General features: G+C 39.3%; 1 protein-coding gene across 1 annotated transcript; it reads left to right on the top strand.

The window, feature by feature from the left end:
* The first annotated feature begins 1,474 nt into the window (after positions 1-1,474).
* agpat2 (1-acylglycerol-3-phosphate O-acyltransferase 2 (lysophosphatidic acid acyltransferase, beta)) lies at positions 1,475-17,255 on the top strand. Its single transcript, XM_054612419.1, has 6 exons — positions 1,475-1,878; positions 8,754-8,887; positions 12,082-12,257; positions 12,531-12,626; positions 14,089-14,161; positions 14,277-17,255. Exons 1-6 carry the CDS (start codon positions 1,700-1,702, stop codon positions 14,432-14,434), a joined length of 816 nt encoding a protein of 271 aa, XP_054468394.1. The 5' UTR covers positions 1,475-1,699; the 3' UTR covers positions 14,435-17,255.
* The last annotated feature ends 80 nt before the right edge of the window (positions 17,256-17,335 follow it).

Here is a 17,335-nt window from a genome sequence, read left to right as displayed (position 1 = left end):
CTCCCAGTAGACCAGTAGACCACATGACACTAAAAACCTCTGCAATACAAATACACTGTGCAATACAATAGTTCTAATAGTTCTGTCTGTATGTATAACATTTCAGTTACTGTGGATTCTTTACTGTTTTTTTTTACTGCTTTTGTATTGCTCATTTGCTTATTTATAATACTTATTTCTGATCTTGTTTTTTTTACTACAGTACCAGTCAAAAGTTTGGACACACCTTCTCATTCAATGGTTTTTCTTTATTTTTATTTTTTTCTACATTGTAGATTAATATTGAAGACATCCAAACTATGAAGGAACACATATGGAATGATGTGGTAAACAAACAAATGCTCAACAAACCAGAATATGTTTTATATTTTAGATTCTTCAAAGTAGTTGAATGAGAAGGTTTGTCCAAACTTTTGACTGGTACTGTATATATTCCTTCATAGTTTGGATGTCTTCAATATTAATCTACAATGTAGAAAAAAAAGCTTTTGACTGGTACTGTATGTCTCTTGTTTAATAAAGTATTTTATTAAGTCTTTGAATGCGGATAGAAATGATCTGCATTTATTTATTAATGTCATTCAATCTCACACTGGATATGAAATAAGCATGCATCTTGTGACATCACACCTATAGTGGTCCAGCAACCGGAAATGAAGACATCCAAACTATGAAGGAACACATATGGAATTATGTGGTAAACAAACAAATGCTCAACAAACCAGAATATGTTTTAGATTTTAGATTCTTCAAAGTAGTTGAATGAGAAGGTTTGTCCAAACTTTTGTACTGTATATACATAGTTTGATGTCTTCAATATTAATCTACTGAAAAAACATTATATAACTTTTCCTTCTTTTATTAAGTCTTTTGGATGATTGCATTTATTTATTAATGTATTCAATCTACAATGGATATGAAATAAGCATGCATCTTGTGAAAAAGTGGTCCAGCAAAAAATGAAAAATCCAAACTATGAAGGAAAAAATTCTTCATTGAATGAGAAGGTGTGTCCAAACTTTTGACTGGTACTGTATGTCTCTTGTTTAATAAAGTCTTTTATTAAGTCTTTGCATGCGGATAGAAATGATCTGCATTTATTTATAAGTCATTATAAGTCATTCAATCTCAAACTGGATATGAAATAAGCATGCATCTTGTGACATCACACCCATAGTGGTCCAGCAACCGGAAATGAAGACATCCAAACTATGAAGGAATTTATATTTTACATTCTTCAAAGTAGTTGGATGAGAAGGTGTGTCCAAACTTTTGACTGGTATTGTATGTCTCTTGTTTAATAAAGTATTTGAATGCGGATAGAAATGATCTGCATGTATTCATAAGTCATTATAAGTCATTCAATCTCAAACTGGATATGAAATAAGCATGCATCTTGTGACATCACACCCATAGTGGTCCAGCAACCGGAAATGGACCCAAAAAAAAAAAAAAAAAAAAAAAAGAAAAAGACCCACAACCGATGACGCTTCGACTCCACCTCATGATGCCATTTAGCAACAGATGAGCCGCAGCGGTACATGCTTTCATTTCATGGCTGCCAGCGCCCAACATTGCCAGCTCCTTGGTGCCCTGACGGCGTGAGAGTTATAGAGAGTGCAGGGCACTGGGGGGTGGTGGTGGTGGTGGTGGGGGGGGGAAAGAGAGAGAAAGAAAGAGAAAGAGAGAGACTTTCGCTATGGAGGCTCTATGGGTGATCCCGCTGCTGCTGCTGATCCCGCTCCTGCTGTGGACCAGCAGCACTTTCGTTTTTTATTTCAAGAAGTGCTTCTACGTGGGCTGGATGATGGTGCTGGCCCTGGTGGCGATCCCTCTGTGCGTCCTGAAGAGCGGCGGCCGGGACGTCGAGAACATGAGGTGGGTTTTTGTTTTTGCATAACACAAACGTGTGTGTGTGTGTGTGTGTGTGTGTGTGTGTGTGTGTGTGTGTGGCTCGAGGCGCTCCGTGTGACAGCTAAGCCGAGCGCGCTAGCTGCGGCTGCGGAGGACATCAAAGGATCTCTCGCTCCCTCGAGCCACGTTGTCGCCTCGGGCTCACTGTCGCGAGGCGGTCTGCTCAGATAAAGGCAGCGTTGAGACCAGTGAGTCTGATGTTAAAACACATGAATAATGATGCATACTACATCCATTCTGCATGCTAACATTAGCTGTGGAACAGAAATGCTATCATGCAACTTGCTTGGAACCAACACTAGCCTCAGATATTATTATTATTATTATTATTATTATTATTATTATTCCAATGAGTCTGATGTTAAAACACATGAATAATGATGCATACTACATCCATTCTGCATGGGGAAACAGAAATGCTATCATGCAACTTGCTTGGAACCAACATAGCCTCAGATATTATTATTATTATTATTATTATTATTATTATATTCCAATGAGTCTGATATTAAAACACATGCATTTATTATTATTATTATATTCCAATGAGTCTGATGTTAAAACACATGAATAATGACACAATGCTATCATGCAACTTGCTTGGAACCAACACTAGCCTCAGATATTATTATTATTATTATTATTATTATTATTATTATATTCCAATGAGTCTGATATTAAAACACATGAATACTGACACATACTACATCCATTCTGCATGCTAACATTAGCTGGGGAAACAGAAATGCTATCATGCAACTTGCTTGGAACCAACGCTAGCCTCAGATATTATTATTATTATTATTATTATATTCCTTTAACAGTGATTACATTCCATGCTAATTCATATTCCCTCCAGTCTGCCTGGCTGGCATCATGTTTGGCTAAGTGGGGAAAGGGTTGAACACATTAGTCTGCTTCCCAGAATATCACAACAAGGCTATCATTGTACTGCTAACGTGACTTCTGCAACCACAGCTGCTTTTTTTGTACAATTCAACCCATGTGCATGTGCCAATTTAGTTTAGTTTACTTGCACAATTGGGAGAATATATATATATATATATATATATATATATATATATATAAAAACCATAACATTGATGAATGATATTACAGTGCAGGAAGAGGCAGAAAATCACAATGCTATAACGAATACAAAAAGAAAATACATGTGATATGAAATAGTGTTGAAAAAGGAATTTTACAAGATATGATTTATAATAACAATACATTATAAACAACAAGAAAACAAAAATGCAATGAGTCAAGATGTGAATGAGTGCGTGTGCATTTATGTGGGTGTGAGAATAAGCCGGGTTTGATTTTGATTAAGGGGATTTGGGTTTGTACCCCTGCATTTACTCCTACACAAAAGTAATGCTACAAGTCCCTATGAATGCAACAACTACAGATCAAAAATACAAACTGAAACATTCAATGTACACTTGATCACTATTTATATGCAACACGGCATGGTATACAAGCTTTTAATTATCTTCATTTAAGTGAATGAATGAGAAGTTGATTCACAGTGTAAGTGGTGGTGGTGTATTGAATGTTGTATTAAAGATCAAAGTAGCAATACCAAAGTGTAAATACAAGTTAAAGAATGTTAAATGAAGTCTTCAGTGTCCTGAAAGATGACTTCTTATCATGTGCACTCAATATAATAATGTGTATGTGAAACAAAATAAAACAAACTTACATGAAATCCCAGCATTGCTTCACACGATTGCAACATGAGGAGGTCTAATCAGCAATATAACTAACCATTTTGAGGGTCTTTTATATATATATAACGGCATACGATTTCATAAATTGATCATGTTTTGTATGTTAAATCAAAGCTTTTATAGCAGTTAATTAAATGTAGTGGAGTAAAAGTGCAATATGTCCCCCTGGGATGTAGTGGAGTAGACACAAATTGGAACTACTTAAGTGTAGTACAAGTACTTCAAAAAGAAAAGCACTTGACTAAATGTACTTAGTTACTTTCCACCGCTGGAAACTACTTTAATAAAGCTGCACAAACTCTCTGTTGGTCGGTAACATACTGTTTGGTGATTTCTGGATATAAGCTCTTTAGGTATGACCCATTGACCTTACCACTCAAGGAAACATGTAATTTTATACCTCACTGATCAGGTCAACGGATACCTGTTAGGGTTGAAATGTAATACGTCTCCAGTGACAGTGTCCACTTTGTAGCAGGGGGTATTTTTACTGTTGTGGTTAAATCTAGATGGTGAGGATGGATCGCACGACACAAATGACTGCGTTCAAGTGATTACCTGGAGCAGACAGATGGCAAGTTTCTCCCTGATTTCAGTTGGGTTACTGATCAGTTATCAGGCCCATCAGCAATGCAACCTCACTTGGCTTGTTGATGTGCTGACAGCGGCCCCATCAGTTATAACAGCAGACCTTACGCCTCGCCGCTTTTGTAATAACTGTTTCGCAGTGGTGCTAGCCATGGCCGTGGTGTCATGTTGCACCAGTGTGCCATTCTGTCTGCTCAAAGGTTATCGGGACCTGTTGACTGTGACAAAGCGACTGAATCGGGCTCAGATCCTCCACAGGACGTAAAAGGAGTTTATAGATGTACATTTTAAGCACCAGCCGGCTCTGGCAGAAAGGGTGCTGTGATACATCGAGGACAGAGTGGCGTTTCACAGACATTTGCTGCCGAGGCACAAAGGCCTGAATTCTGGTGGGGGGGGGTTGACAACTTGCTCCACATCTGACTTGGCGGCCCAACACAGTAAACTATGGTGGGCCAGAACAGACCTCTGCACTGTGAAAAGCATCCATAGAAACTCAAGTCACTGCAAATGTTGTACTTGCATTTCCTGAAACTCTCTTGTTGGTTTTCAGTTCATTGTTAGTGTTTGTGCAGAGTCTACCTAGACATGGCTTTACCTCTCACATACTGTAGGTATGTACTTTTTGGCCATGGCTCCAACATTAATTATCAGGTAGGATTTCATGACAACAGAGGCTTAGTTTTCTCACTCACAATTACTAGAGCTCACCTTCCATTACTGTGTAAAGGCTTAACATCAGTGGGAGCCTACCATTGTCGTGTCTGTTTGAGTAAGCAGTCATTTTGTGACTCAGGCGGTTGAGTGACTGACATTTTTCCCGTCCCTGCCTTCCTAAATGAATAAATCTCCCACAATGTCTCTGTGATCACGAGACCATGTCCCTGTCATCAACAACTCTCTGACCTTTGGCACCTGAATTAGCTTCGGTAGTGGTATCTTTGTTGGTGCAATACTTGTAGGGGATAACAGGTCAGGCTTAATTGTTTTTAACCTGAGTGCAACTAGGTTCAATTTAATATATGCTGGTAACAAATCAGCCTAAATGTCATTCTGGTCTGTCGGAAAATGTACTTACTAAAGAGACTGATAATGAAATGAACCAGAGGAAAAGCTTAGTGGATTGGCCATAAAAAAAGAATCCAACCAAGGCCATTTCATTCCCCATGAACAATCTTACCCATTGCTGCAACACTGACTGAGTCATTGCATAACCAGTGGCTTTTGAACTGTACTGAGTGTGTTGTCACTGTACTTCTCTGTCTAAAGATAACCCATAGACTGTGCTGTGGTTTAAAGGTTAGTTATTTTACCATAGTGCACCAATTAAACGTATACGATGTGCAAGGCAAGCTGAGTGGAGTCGCACGGTTATAAGCACAAGCGATGTCTTTTAAGAGCTTCCTCCTGTCTTTGATTAACATTGTGAGCTTTAACTTTTGATAGAGTAATTAAAATCACTTTGATTTCATCACCAAAAATAGAAGGTACAACATTTTTTTCCGATGCTGGGTCATCATTACTAAGCCTATCTGACAAATATAGGCAAATAAATAAAGCTTGGCAAGAGTAAGTAGTATAATCATTAATTCAATAAGCCACTCTTAAAAAAAAAAAAAATACCTTCTAACGTTTTTAATGAGTGCACAAGGATTATCATTTTTATGGATGTGTAGTTTTTTGTGATTCTGGTCCACAGATTTTCAGTATTTATTATTCATGGCTTCCAGTCTGTCTGTGAGCTCACCTGTTTCACTACAGGCAGATTCCCCTCACTCCCTTCGGTTGGCGGGGAAAGCAAATCAATCAATCAATCAATCAATCAATCAATCAATCAATACATGGGGCCTACAAACACTGTTGATTTCTTCCCAAGGAGCCAAATGAAAACTTTTCTGGTTTAATAAATGTCTGCTGTCGGTCATCCTGGTGAAGGCAGGTCAGCGAGCCGCTGTCAGACGGGCAGTGACGTTTACTGTAGGCGGAGCTTGTGTAGATCAGATGAAAGAACACATCACCGCCACTCACATCTCGCTCCCAGTGTGTATTCCCAGCGAAACCATACATTTCATTTTCATCTAATGAAAGTGACGTTGTTTGACTCTCATCATTTGGTGCAATTTTACTATTCAAATACGTATTCAAATTTAGAATATTTGTTGACAGCTGTTAACTCTTTTATTTAGCCAAGCAAGACCGCTGGCTGCTAACAGCTTTCGTTAGCTAGCTCTCAACCTAGCTAATTTTTTTTAAACTCAAAAATGTAAACTTTCATTATAAAAGCGTACTCCCTGGCTCAACTTTTACCTGGTGTTCTATGTGAAAATGCCCTTCATTCACCTTGGTATCGTCCCTTTTAGCGCCATTAGCTCTTAGTAGTAATGGATCAGTGAATTAATTAAGAGTTATGCTTGTTTATTTTCTATAATATAACATACAATCAATCAGAGCATCCCTAAATCTGTAAGGCTTTACCTTCTCAAGGTATTTTTTCAGCAACATCAAAAACAACATATTCAGATTTTTTTTTTTGTTTAACCATGAGGGATTTGTTCATTTGGGACAATGAACACCACCCCCACACACACACACACACACACACACACACACACACACACACACCACACACCCTCATTCACAGCTTAGAGCAGTTTAGCTGCCTTTCCAGAAGAGTAAATGCTCTCTTCGGTCTCTTTTTATTATCAGCTCTGGCATCCGGATGAAATAAAGACTATCATAATGTACTAAGTGCCATTGCTGTCTTCCATCCCATAATTATTGGGAGCATAACCTAAGAGAATTATCACAGCAAGAGCCTCGATAATTTAATTTAATTTCACTTGGGATAGAATATTGGAAACGATGCCTGGAAATGTTGATCGTTATACACATTACTGTCATTCTTTTGGTTCCGGGGGTAGGACATTTTTAAATAAATCTAGTATGGACAACAACGCTATACCTCAGTGCGTCATCTGCCCAATCTTTGGGAGACTTAATCCTCAAACCTTTAGATGAAGCACTGTGTGGGACAGTAGCTTCACAGCTGTTTTGTACAATTGTGTTACTGCTATACTACTGCCTTTGGCTCCAAGAGGGAAAAGAGGTTAGTCCCGATCGAATGATAATCAAATTAAGGCTAAGAAATTGAGCACTAGTGTGGAGTTGGCCTGGATATTAAATGCCAAGGCTCTCTTTTCAGCCCTAGACATCAATATCAGAGTTCAGATACATTTTAAATTGGCTGCCATACTGTGTGTTTGAGGTGAGAAAGTGTATTGATTGAGAACATTGGCAGGCTTTCCAAAGTCTTATAGGCGCCAAAGAGAAACTACTACTGATGTGAGTGCTTGGTGGAAAAGGATCAAAGATTTGATGGAAATAAAAGCATGACTTTGTTGTGAAGTGAGTCTCACCATGGAGCTGTTTAGAATTACATTGAAGTCGGTGCAGAGGTCATCTTGAATATTTCTTCACCGAGTTCAGAACTGTTATCTTCTTTATCTCTCCCAAGGTCGACTTTTTTTATATGTTTCAAAAGATAAACTCTGACCAGAAAGAGCAAAAAATGGAAATGGCAGTGTGAAAAATGTGATTTTATGCTAAATATTTGACACATTAGCTGGATAAACGTTACATATACGATAAAGAATAAAGTGGAGGCTATTCCCCTTAATGCCCCCAAAATAAATGAATTCAGCTTTCACACTTTCTATTGTAAAGTTATATAAGTTAGAGCTGCAAAAAATGAAGGGGATTGAATAGAAACAATATAATTTATTCAAAAATGCCAAATATTTACTTATTCCGTCCTCTCAAATGTTTAATGCTTTCCTTGTAATATATGATAGTTAACTTAATATTTTGGAACTAACTATTCAACTTTTTGTTGAATAAAACAAGACATTTGAAAACATCATCTCAAGCTGTGAAATTTTAACAGGCATTTCAAATATTTTTTAACATTTTTTAAGCAAAACAATTCATCATTAATTGAGAATATAATCTGCAGATTAATCAGTCATGAAAATAATTATTTTTCAGGCCTAATGTATATTACAATGTAATAATTACTTTATTTGAGATATTCGTAAAATTGTAATAGTGCACATATTTGGCAGCATTAAATCATAACTTAATTTTGTGTTGCCTTCTTTATATTCAGTGTCATAGGCAGATGGTAGGGCATTCTTTCTCAAAGCTTATTGGAGTGTTATTGTAACTGCAGGCGATTATTTAAGCAACCAAAAGACAAACAAAGCTAATGGGGATGTTGGACATGGTTAATCTACCAGATGTCTTGTTTTTTTTGGACATTGATTTGGGTCAAATTTTCAATATTTGAGCTGGAATTCTTACAATGTACTGTTCTATTTAGCAGGCTTTATAAATTCCCCTATTATCTCCAACCTTTCAATGCAGGGTTGTGGTTAATAATAATTAGCCTGCTGCACTCACATGACTCTGAACTGTAACCTGTACTTATTAAAGACTGTAACCCCCCCCCCCTCTCAGGATTATCCGCGTCTTGGTTCGTCACGTGAAGTACTTCCTGGGTCTTCGGTTCGACGTGAGCGGTTGGGAGCATCTGCAGACGGAGGGACCGTACGTCATCATCTCCAACCACCAGAGCTCCCTGGATGTTTTGGGTGGGTGCTGTAATACCTTTTATGTATGAAGATTGATCATTTGTGACATTCATTTCACCCTCAAAACAACCGATATGCATATCTTCCGTCTTTTCGGCTTGCAGAACAATACATATTTGGATCTGGAATTGAACAATGACTTGCATACAAAGTGCAGACTTTCAGTTATAATTTAGGAGTGTTAACGTCTGTATTCTGGGAACTCTGCAGGAGTCATTGCCCTGTTGCGCTGTTCAAACACTGGAGAGACTTTGCATTAGAAGGGCTATAATTCCTTCATTTTTAACACTGAAAGACCCTTAAAACCGAAACACTTTCAAACAAGATCATTAGACAGCTTCCAATATTGAACTTAAAAACGTTCCTGCATAATTCAGTCATTTTCAATGTGGTTTGGAAATGCTGCCAAATCTATTTTTAAATTCTGACTGAAAGTATGTTATTGGTTCAAGCTGGGAATGACGCCATACCATTGTGCAAACTGCAGCTTTTAGTCTAGTTTTTGTTGGTTTGGCCCCCTTCGTCTTCTGCGCTTCAACACAGATCAGATTTATTTGTTGTACGTTCTGCAGCTCACCTTGAGCAATGTGACGTAGTGGAGAGCAAGGTAGTTCTCCAATCAGAGGGTCGGTGGTTCAATACCCGGCTTCGGCAGTCGATGTGTCCTTGGGCAAGACACTTAACCCCAAGTTGCTCCTGAAGGCTTGCCATCGGTGTGGACTGGATGTTGCATGAATGTTAGTTAGAGTCTGATGGTGGCACCTTGCATGGTAGCCTGTCATCAGTGTGTGAATGGGTGAATGATATGTAATATACTACTGACTGTAAGTCGCTTTGGATAAAAGCGTCTGCTAAATGACTGTAATGTAAATGTGAAACTCTGGGAGTTTTTTGGGACGTTTCGGCTGGAAGAGCAGGAGTCCTCTGTAGTAGACGCTGATGGAAGAACTGGAACCATGCACAGGTTGAGCTACGACCGTGGGGATTTCACTCCCTGGCCAATGGACAAGCTGCTATTCCCCCCCCTGGTGAAACACCACAGTGCACTGACAGCTGACCTGGATGAGCTCACTGACAGAGTGACACAGGAACACATCCACTCACGCTGTACACAATAAGTATGTGGCTGATGACCTGAATGTGTCTCATATACCCCCTCGCCCGCTGCAACTACGTCAGGCTACGTCCTCATGAAGTCTGCTAATTCAGAAAAACACAGTTGACAAGTAACAGCGGTTTTGTGTTGCCGTTTTCAGGGTAAAGTCAAAGTTACCAAACCACCTCCAGGTTTCTGGAATCTGCAAAGTCCATCATTAATAAAGGCTCTGCAGGATTTACTTCCTGTGCCAGCTGAGGGAATTCAACCTTCTGTTTGTTGTCTGGATATTAATGTACACAGTGACGTCACGGCTGCACTCCGGCTCAGTTGGCTTAGGCGAAGTTTCCGTGTCCACTGGATTATTTTCAGAAGCAGAGCATTTGTTCTTTATCAGCGTCATTAATAACATCGTTTAGAGTTGTCTTCATTACATTTTATTTAAAAAAATGTAAAAACATTTTATTTTACAAGCATTAATACGTGTTTTCAGCTCATTTTGCTGTGGTAGCAGATGGACCTTTTGTTGCTTCAAAATGTCTCTGTCATCATTCATTTGAAATTAATGTAGCCAATTTCACAGCACATCTGTTGTCATCAACCCTTTTTTTTTTTTTTTTTTTTTTAAATGTATGATTATATTGTCTGATGATCATAACCAGGCTTGGGGAGTAATGGATTACATGGAACGGCGTTATGTAATTAGGATAGGGAAAAAAGTTAATGTATTTTGTTACAGAAAGAAAAGAGGTAATCAGATTACTGATACATTTGGTAATTAGAAAGTAATCAGATGAATTTACTTTTTTATTGTGATACTTGGATTAGGTTACTGAGTCAACTGGTAATTGTATCACATTATATTTTTAAAGTAACCCTTCCAATCTTGTTCATAGCAAATTATTTCATCTGCAAATTAGCAGCTTGATAATGACTGCTGGTCAACACGGTTTTTATGAGCTGCATTAAATGAAATACCCGTTCTGTTGTCTGACAACTGAACAGAAAAATATGTAAATAAGAATGACTATATTGTGAATTATGCAGCGTTAAAACCCAGTGTTTGTGATCACAGAGAGCAGGATTGTCTCTGACAGCTGCGGTGGAGCTGGAATGCGTTGTGGCCTCATCCTGTTTACATTGGCCGATAGTCTGGTTTGGATCGGCCACCAAACTATTCAAGAACAGACTCAAATGAATAATTCAGGACTACTCAAGACATCATTGGTGCTACCTTACATCTCCAGATACAGTAAGGGAAAGTCAGGACAGACAGCTTACACCAGCGTCGCAACTTCTTCTTATTCTAAGTAGAACCACTATTTCCTGTTTTTGGTTTGGCAATAATGCTACCAACGCTCAGACGAACGTAAGATTATTACAGTTTAACTGGCCTCACAGCAACCAGTCTGTGATTAAAAAGCTGGTTTTACATTTACTGGATAGCTTTTAAAATCAGTATAGACTGAGTCAGAGCATGTTGTAGGATTATTCTACTAGCTCTGCTGTTTGTAATCATTTATTTCACACCCTTTGACCTCCTTTGCCTCCTTTGTCTAATATTGTGCGTATCAGACTTCTTACACTGATCTTATCTTCTGCACCAGCTGCCTTTTACACCAATGCAAAGCAATCATGTCTAATTTCGTAATGTAAGCGCTATCAGTGGAGATAACTTCTATCATTAAAGTGATTTCTTCTCCAACATCACATTATTACATCAGTGGACTTTATACCTTACTTGATGAAATCCAGTTTTTGACACGGCCCCAGAGAGATAAACTAGAAACATTCTGTTTACGTTACGTTAGAGACTTCTTTAACACACACCCTTAGAGAAATGAGACGGATCCGAGTTTCAGATTTAGAAAAACTATATCATTTAATTCAGGCTTTGATTGCCAATGGTCTACCAAACAAACTATTAGGCTATTAGGATAGTCTACATGGTTAAATTAGCCAATTTTTATTTTTTTAAGTGCTTATTTTTGCTTTGGAAATTGCAAAAGTTATAATTTTGTTATAAATTTAGTCTCAATAAAGTTTAAAATGATTAATTGTTGTATTGTATAATTACATGTTATCCTCCGTTTCTCAGGCTTGATGGAGATCTTGCCGGACCGCTGCACCATGATTGCCAAGAAGGAGTTGATCTACGCCGGCACGGTGGGTCTCATTTGCTGGCTGGGCGGCATCGTCTTCATCAACCGCAAGAAGACGAGCGACGCCAAGAGTGTCATGACTGACGCCGCCCAAACCATGTTGGACGACCAGGTAATGCCACGACTGTCAACACAGGATACACTGTTATCAGTGGTGGTAGATGGAGCTGTTTATCTGAGTTGAAGTGATGGTTTACGTCCCTAGAGAACCAGGACTTCATGCTTTATATTTATATTAAGTTGACTCTTAGTTATTTGTGCTTTTCTTTGTTTTTCTCTCCCATTAATCTGTCACAAGGTTCTGTTTTTTGGCACACTGAGAGATGACATTGGATGATTAAAACGCTGCTGTTTCCTTTCCACCCTTGTCCTTTGACCTCCACAGATTCGTCTGTGGGTGTTCCCAGAGGGAACGCGAAACCAGAGAGGCAACCTGCTGCCCTTCAAAAAGGGGGCTTTCCACCTGGCAGTGCAGGCACAAGTGAGCACTCTTACCGCCCTAAAATTCACATGTGTTTGGGGTGTCTGTGTACAGAGGTAGAGCAAGTGTCAGATATCGTATCCATATCATATATATGTATGTGAATGAAGACTTTCATGTCCTGTTCATTTACTTTAATCCCTTCTTGTAAAAACTGGTGGCTATGATACCGGCTGAATTCTAGGAGACTTCTGCCAACTTTTTTTCTCCTAAAAGAGAAAGTAATAATGCCAGCAGTGTGCTGATTCCAGACACATGGGGGAGCTAGCAACCTAATGTGGCACAAGGCAACATTATGAATTAACCGAATCCAATATACGAGTGGAGCAAAGGAATGCTTTGAAATGCTCTGGAATAGATTAGACGGTCATCGTGATATTTCTGTCTCAGTCTTCTGTGAAATTGTCCTCGGTTGTTTATGACGTAATCATCCCCCCCCTCCTCTTCCTCAACTCTGCATGCCCAAATGATTTAGAGGGAGGTCAGACAACACAGAATGACTCTGGTCAGATAAAAAAAAAAATTCTGAGCCCTATCTCTTCACACATGCAGGTTGGAGGTCTCTGTTCTGGAGTCGAAGTTACGTAGCACACACTATTGGGGGGGCAGTCCGGTCCAGCAGGTGGAACGCATTAAAAAAACATCGTTCAATAAGATCTTGCCAGAAACCGCCAGACAAAAATGTTGTGGTGTGTTTGTAATGTGTGAGCCAGTCTGGTGTGAGCCGCCTGTTTTTTTTTTTTTTTTACTTGCTGCTAAAGATTGATATCAGTTTGGTTCAGTAATGCTGAGAGGCTAGAAAAATAAAGCCCTGCTGCACCTTATTAGCAAACCCATTAACATTTATTATAGGGGCTCTATTGGCTCCAGCTAAGAGCCTGCTCATACGTGATTATATGTTATACAAATAGTGTTTGCATGTTTTGATTATTCTATTTTGAATTCTGTGTGATGGCGTCATGTGTGTGTTTTGGTTTCTCTCTCTCTCTCTCTCTCTCTCTCTCTCTCTCTCTCTCTCTCTCTCTCTCTCTCTCTCTCTCTCTCTCTCTGTCTCTCTCTCTCTCTCTGTCTCTCTCTGTGTTTTCTCCTGCTGAGCTTTTTCCATTTGTACCCAGTCGGCCAGATTGAGTGGAAGCAGGACAGCCCCCAGGGGGAGCCACGTTTGGCTCAGCCAGTCCCGTCAAAGGGGGGTCCGCTCAGGGCCTCGAGAGTGCAACTCGGCCCCTATTAGTGGAGGAGATGGAGATGTCTGGTGTCGTGCTGATTGTGTGTGTGTGTGTGTGTGAGAGAGTGGGAGAGAGACAGCGATGTTGCTTCAGTCAAGCGTTGCTGCCTGTTTGTTCTCATCCTTTGGCTTCAATGTAAAGTTTAGGAGTCAGAATACTTAAGATTTGTGTGCTTAACATGAAAATAAGAAGTGTTGATGATGGTCTGTCTGATCTTCTCTCCTCTTGTTTTCCAGGTACCCATCATACCCATCGTTTTTTCCTCCTACAGTAACTTCTACCTACGGAAAGAAAAGCAGTTCAACTCGGGTAACTCCGCTTGATTGTCCCTTTTTTTAGTTTCAGCAACAAATAAAAAATTTAAAAAAAAGCTACTTGATGTTCCGTGAGACTTCTGACAGTGACGTCTTTGTGCCTCCTTCAGGGACCATCAGATTGAAGATCCTTCCAAAGATCGACACAAAAGGGATGACGATGGACGACGTTTCATCCCTCTGTGACAAATCCTTCAACGTGATGAGCGCTGCCTTCCTCAACGTCTCCGACTCCAAACCCCATAGCAACGGGCCGCTGAGGCACTGAACATATACCATGCTCCGCCTCCTTTTCCTCCTATGTCGTCCCTCCCCTCCCCCCCCGTCTGAGTACCACCCCCTTCTTTCCCCGGACCTTCCCCCCCCCACCGCTCTCCCCAGGTTGTCCCGTGACCTGGTCAGGAAACAACATGACACCGGTCTCTTGTCATGAAATCCCTTCTTGTCTCGTCGGCGGCTGGTCCGGTCCGCCTCTGGCCTGACCACACAGCACAGCCGGTCCCGACCCTCACTGTGTCTGCAGCAGCAGCAGCAGCAGCAGCAGCAGCAGCAGCAGCGCTGCTCTGCACGCCGTGAGCGGAGTGACGGACGGCAAGCTGAACAGTATAGATGTGTATTGTTCTTCATGCATGCCTTTTGGATGGGCTCGGTCCACCTTCATTTTTGCTTTGAAAGTCTGGCTTTTTTTTTTATTATTATTATTATTATTATCTTACTTTATCAATATTTGTTACTATTTCTTTCTCTCCACCTGCCTTCTGTTTTGCAGATAATCATTGGCTTTTTTTTCTGTTCATAAATGTCAGTGGATATTCATTTGTTCATCTCATGCTGCCTTCATTTGAGTTTATCTTTGGACACTCTAGCACACAGAAACACATGCACAGACAGATTCAAAGTACCCCATCTCCTTTCTGCCTTTCCTTTTTTTGTGTTTGCATTCCAGTGTCTGGCTTAAAGACAAAAGGTGCAGGCTCTCAGAGTGGTGGAGTGTGTGGAGGTGAGAGGTCGACACACGGACCTCTTAAGTTCCGTCGCTATGAATTCAAGTCTATATATCTATTTAGGCTCTTCAACCCAATGACAAATAACTCCATGACATACTTTATGATGTCAGCAAGCAAAGGAATTCAAGATTACAAGATGCGGTGTGTAACAAAAGCACCCATCTGTACTGGATTACTGGACTCAAGTTGACTGATCAGTTTTCAATGTTGTGCATTGTGGGTGTATCATATGCATTCAGTCTGTTTCTCTCCAAAAAGGTTTGAAGTAACCTGCGTGCGGCATCGAGCAACAAGTGTCTTCTCGCTGTATTTTGTTGATTTCTATTTATTTCTACATCAGATAATCTTGTTTTTTTTTAAGTGATTTAAAATTTTGCTCCTCAGAAAGGAACTCACAAGTGAACCTATTTAAGATGTGTCAAAAGGGTGATTTTCATATTATTGTGCAATGTCCAACTGTTCTTAAGCATTGATGCTCCAAAGTGCAAGCTACCTGCTGTGCCATGACAAAGTGTTTTTTGGGGAAGTTTTCAGTGAAAAGCCCATAATGATCTCGCTATGAGCTGCTTCATCAGCCATCAGCTGACTGATCTCACTTCGCCAATGATATAAAGGTAGCTCATGTTGTAGAGATGAGGGTAAAGCGTGCGTAGATTTGTGAGATGATTTTAGATCTCAAGTGTTTTTTGGCTGATTTGTATTTGTTCTGATTAACTTGAAGGTTCACTAATTACAACAAATTGACATTCTTATAGTCGACATCTCAGAAGAATTGAAGTGTTGCCCCTGTTTTAGTTTAGTTTTATCAATATGAAAGTGAATAACCTTGTTTTAGTTGTGATGTTCTGATTGAGCTTTTATTAAACCTCATAGAAGAATATTAGATTATTTTAAAAAACCTTGTGGACATTTTGGCCTTAAATTTGATTTTTTTTTTTTTGCACTTGTATTTTTTTTGCTAGTTTTCTTTTGCTCAATTTCTGTTTTGTAAAACGTACGGACAATGACTACTTCTAACCGCATAGATCCGACTGAACTGTTTTAGTTTACATCCAGGTCTTCAAATTTCACATTTCTCACTGCCTTTATACTGTTCGCAAAATCACTTATTTTGACGCTTCAGCCCCTCAAACACCATCTGAGAATGTATTTCAGCATTCAGGGTATTTGTGTACGACTAATTGCAACTTATCGTTGTTTATTTTATTTTTCTGGATCAACGTGTGGGATGTTGTCTTTCATACAGTTGGCTTCACATTTAGAAAAGCCTATTTATCTGACCATTAAATGCTAAATTTAGACGGACACAAGCACATTAACCTTCTGAGGAGATCTTCTTGTGAATGGATTTATCAATACTTTGGCACACTGCTGAGCTCTCAGCTTTAACTCCAACCCTCTATTAATACAAAACAAATCTAATTCTTATCATTTATTTTCTTAGTTTGATTATATTAAGTTTTTATCTGTGAGGGCCGATTTTTACCTTTGCAGCAAGTGGTTTGAATGTTATAAAGTACTCTACCAAATTTATCTCTTCCAAAATATGAGCTATACAATATAAAGTTTGCTAACAGAGTGTTTTACCCATTTACTTCCTGTTCATTTCGTTCTTATTTTGTAATACAAATGTGTGATTTGTAAGCTTTGTGTCATGAGCTTGAACGGTTGGCGAACAGGCCTCTGCAACAACCCTGCTGGTTGATTTCGGGCAATTGTTTACGAACTAAGATACTGTAAAAATGAAATATACAAAGTATTCTGAACCCTATTAAAGCACTTTTCATGCTGAGTATGGGTGGAAAAATAACAAGGACTTTAAAGTTTTCTCAGATTTTCACCAAAGCTATTAAAAAGTGTAATTGGTAGTAGCTTTACATGGATATGAGAAACAGAGCTGACATCCTGCAGAGCCTAATATGTGTGTGGTCCCTTACTGTATGTGTGTGTCTTCAGATGAGCACACATGGTATAGACGCCCATTAATGGTTAATATTGATGATGTAGTGTTCTTGAATTCACCTTTTCTGGGTAAACGTGAATGCCTTGCAAAAGAATAAATAAAAAAATCTTTTTTCTTAAGTGGTTGTTTACTGTAATTGCTTTGCCTTCCTCTGGGGTATTACTGTCAGCTGTGGAAAGAAACTAAGTACATGTAATCA

The sequence above is a fragment of the Anoplopoma fimbria genome, chromosome 14 (genome assembly GCF_027596085.1).
Source record: "Anoplopoma fimbria isolate UVic2021 breed Golden Eagle Sablefish chromosome 14, Afim_UVic_2022, whole genome shotgun sequence".
Classification (NCBI taxonomy): Eukaryota; Metazoa; Chordata; class Actinopteri; order Perciformes; family Anoplopomatidae; genus Anoplopoma; species Anoplopoma fimbria.
Note: the sequence above shows the minus strand (reverse complement) of the source record. Positions and strands in the feature narration are given on the sequence as shown.

Bases quoted from the DNA above. Each gene is read 5' to 3' on its own strand.
- agpat2 (XM_054612419.1), top strand. From the start codon at position 1,700: ATGGAGGCTCTATGGGTGATCCCGCTGCTGCTGCTGATCCCGCTCCTG. The intron at 1,879-8,753 runs GTGGGTTTTTGT...CCCCCCTCTCAG, and splicing joins CGGGACGTCGAGAACATGAG to GATTATCCGCGTCTTGGTTC. The intron at 8,888-12,081 runs GTGGGTGCTGTA...TCCGTTTCTCAG, and splicing joins GAGCTCCCTGGATGTTTTGG to GCTTGATGGAGATCTTGCCG.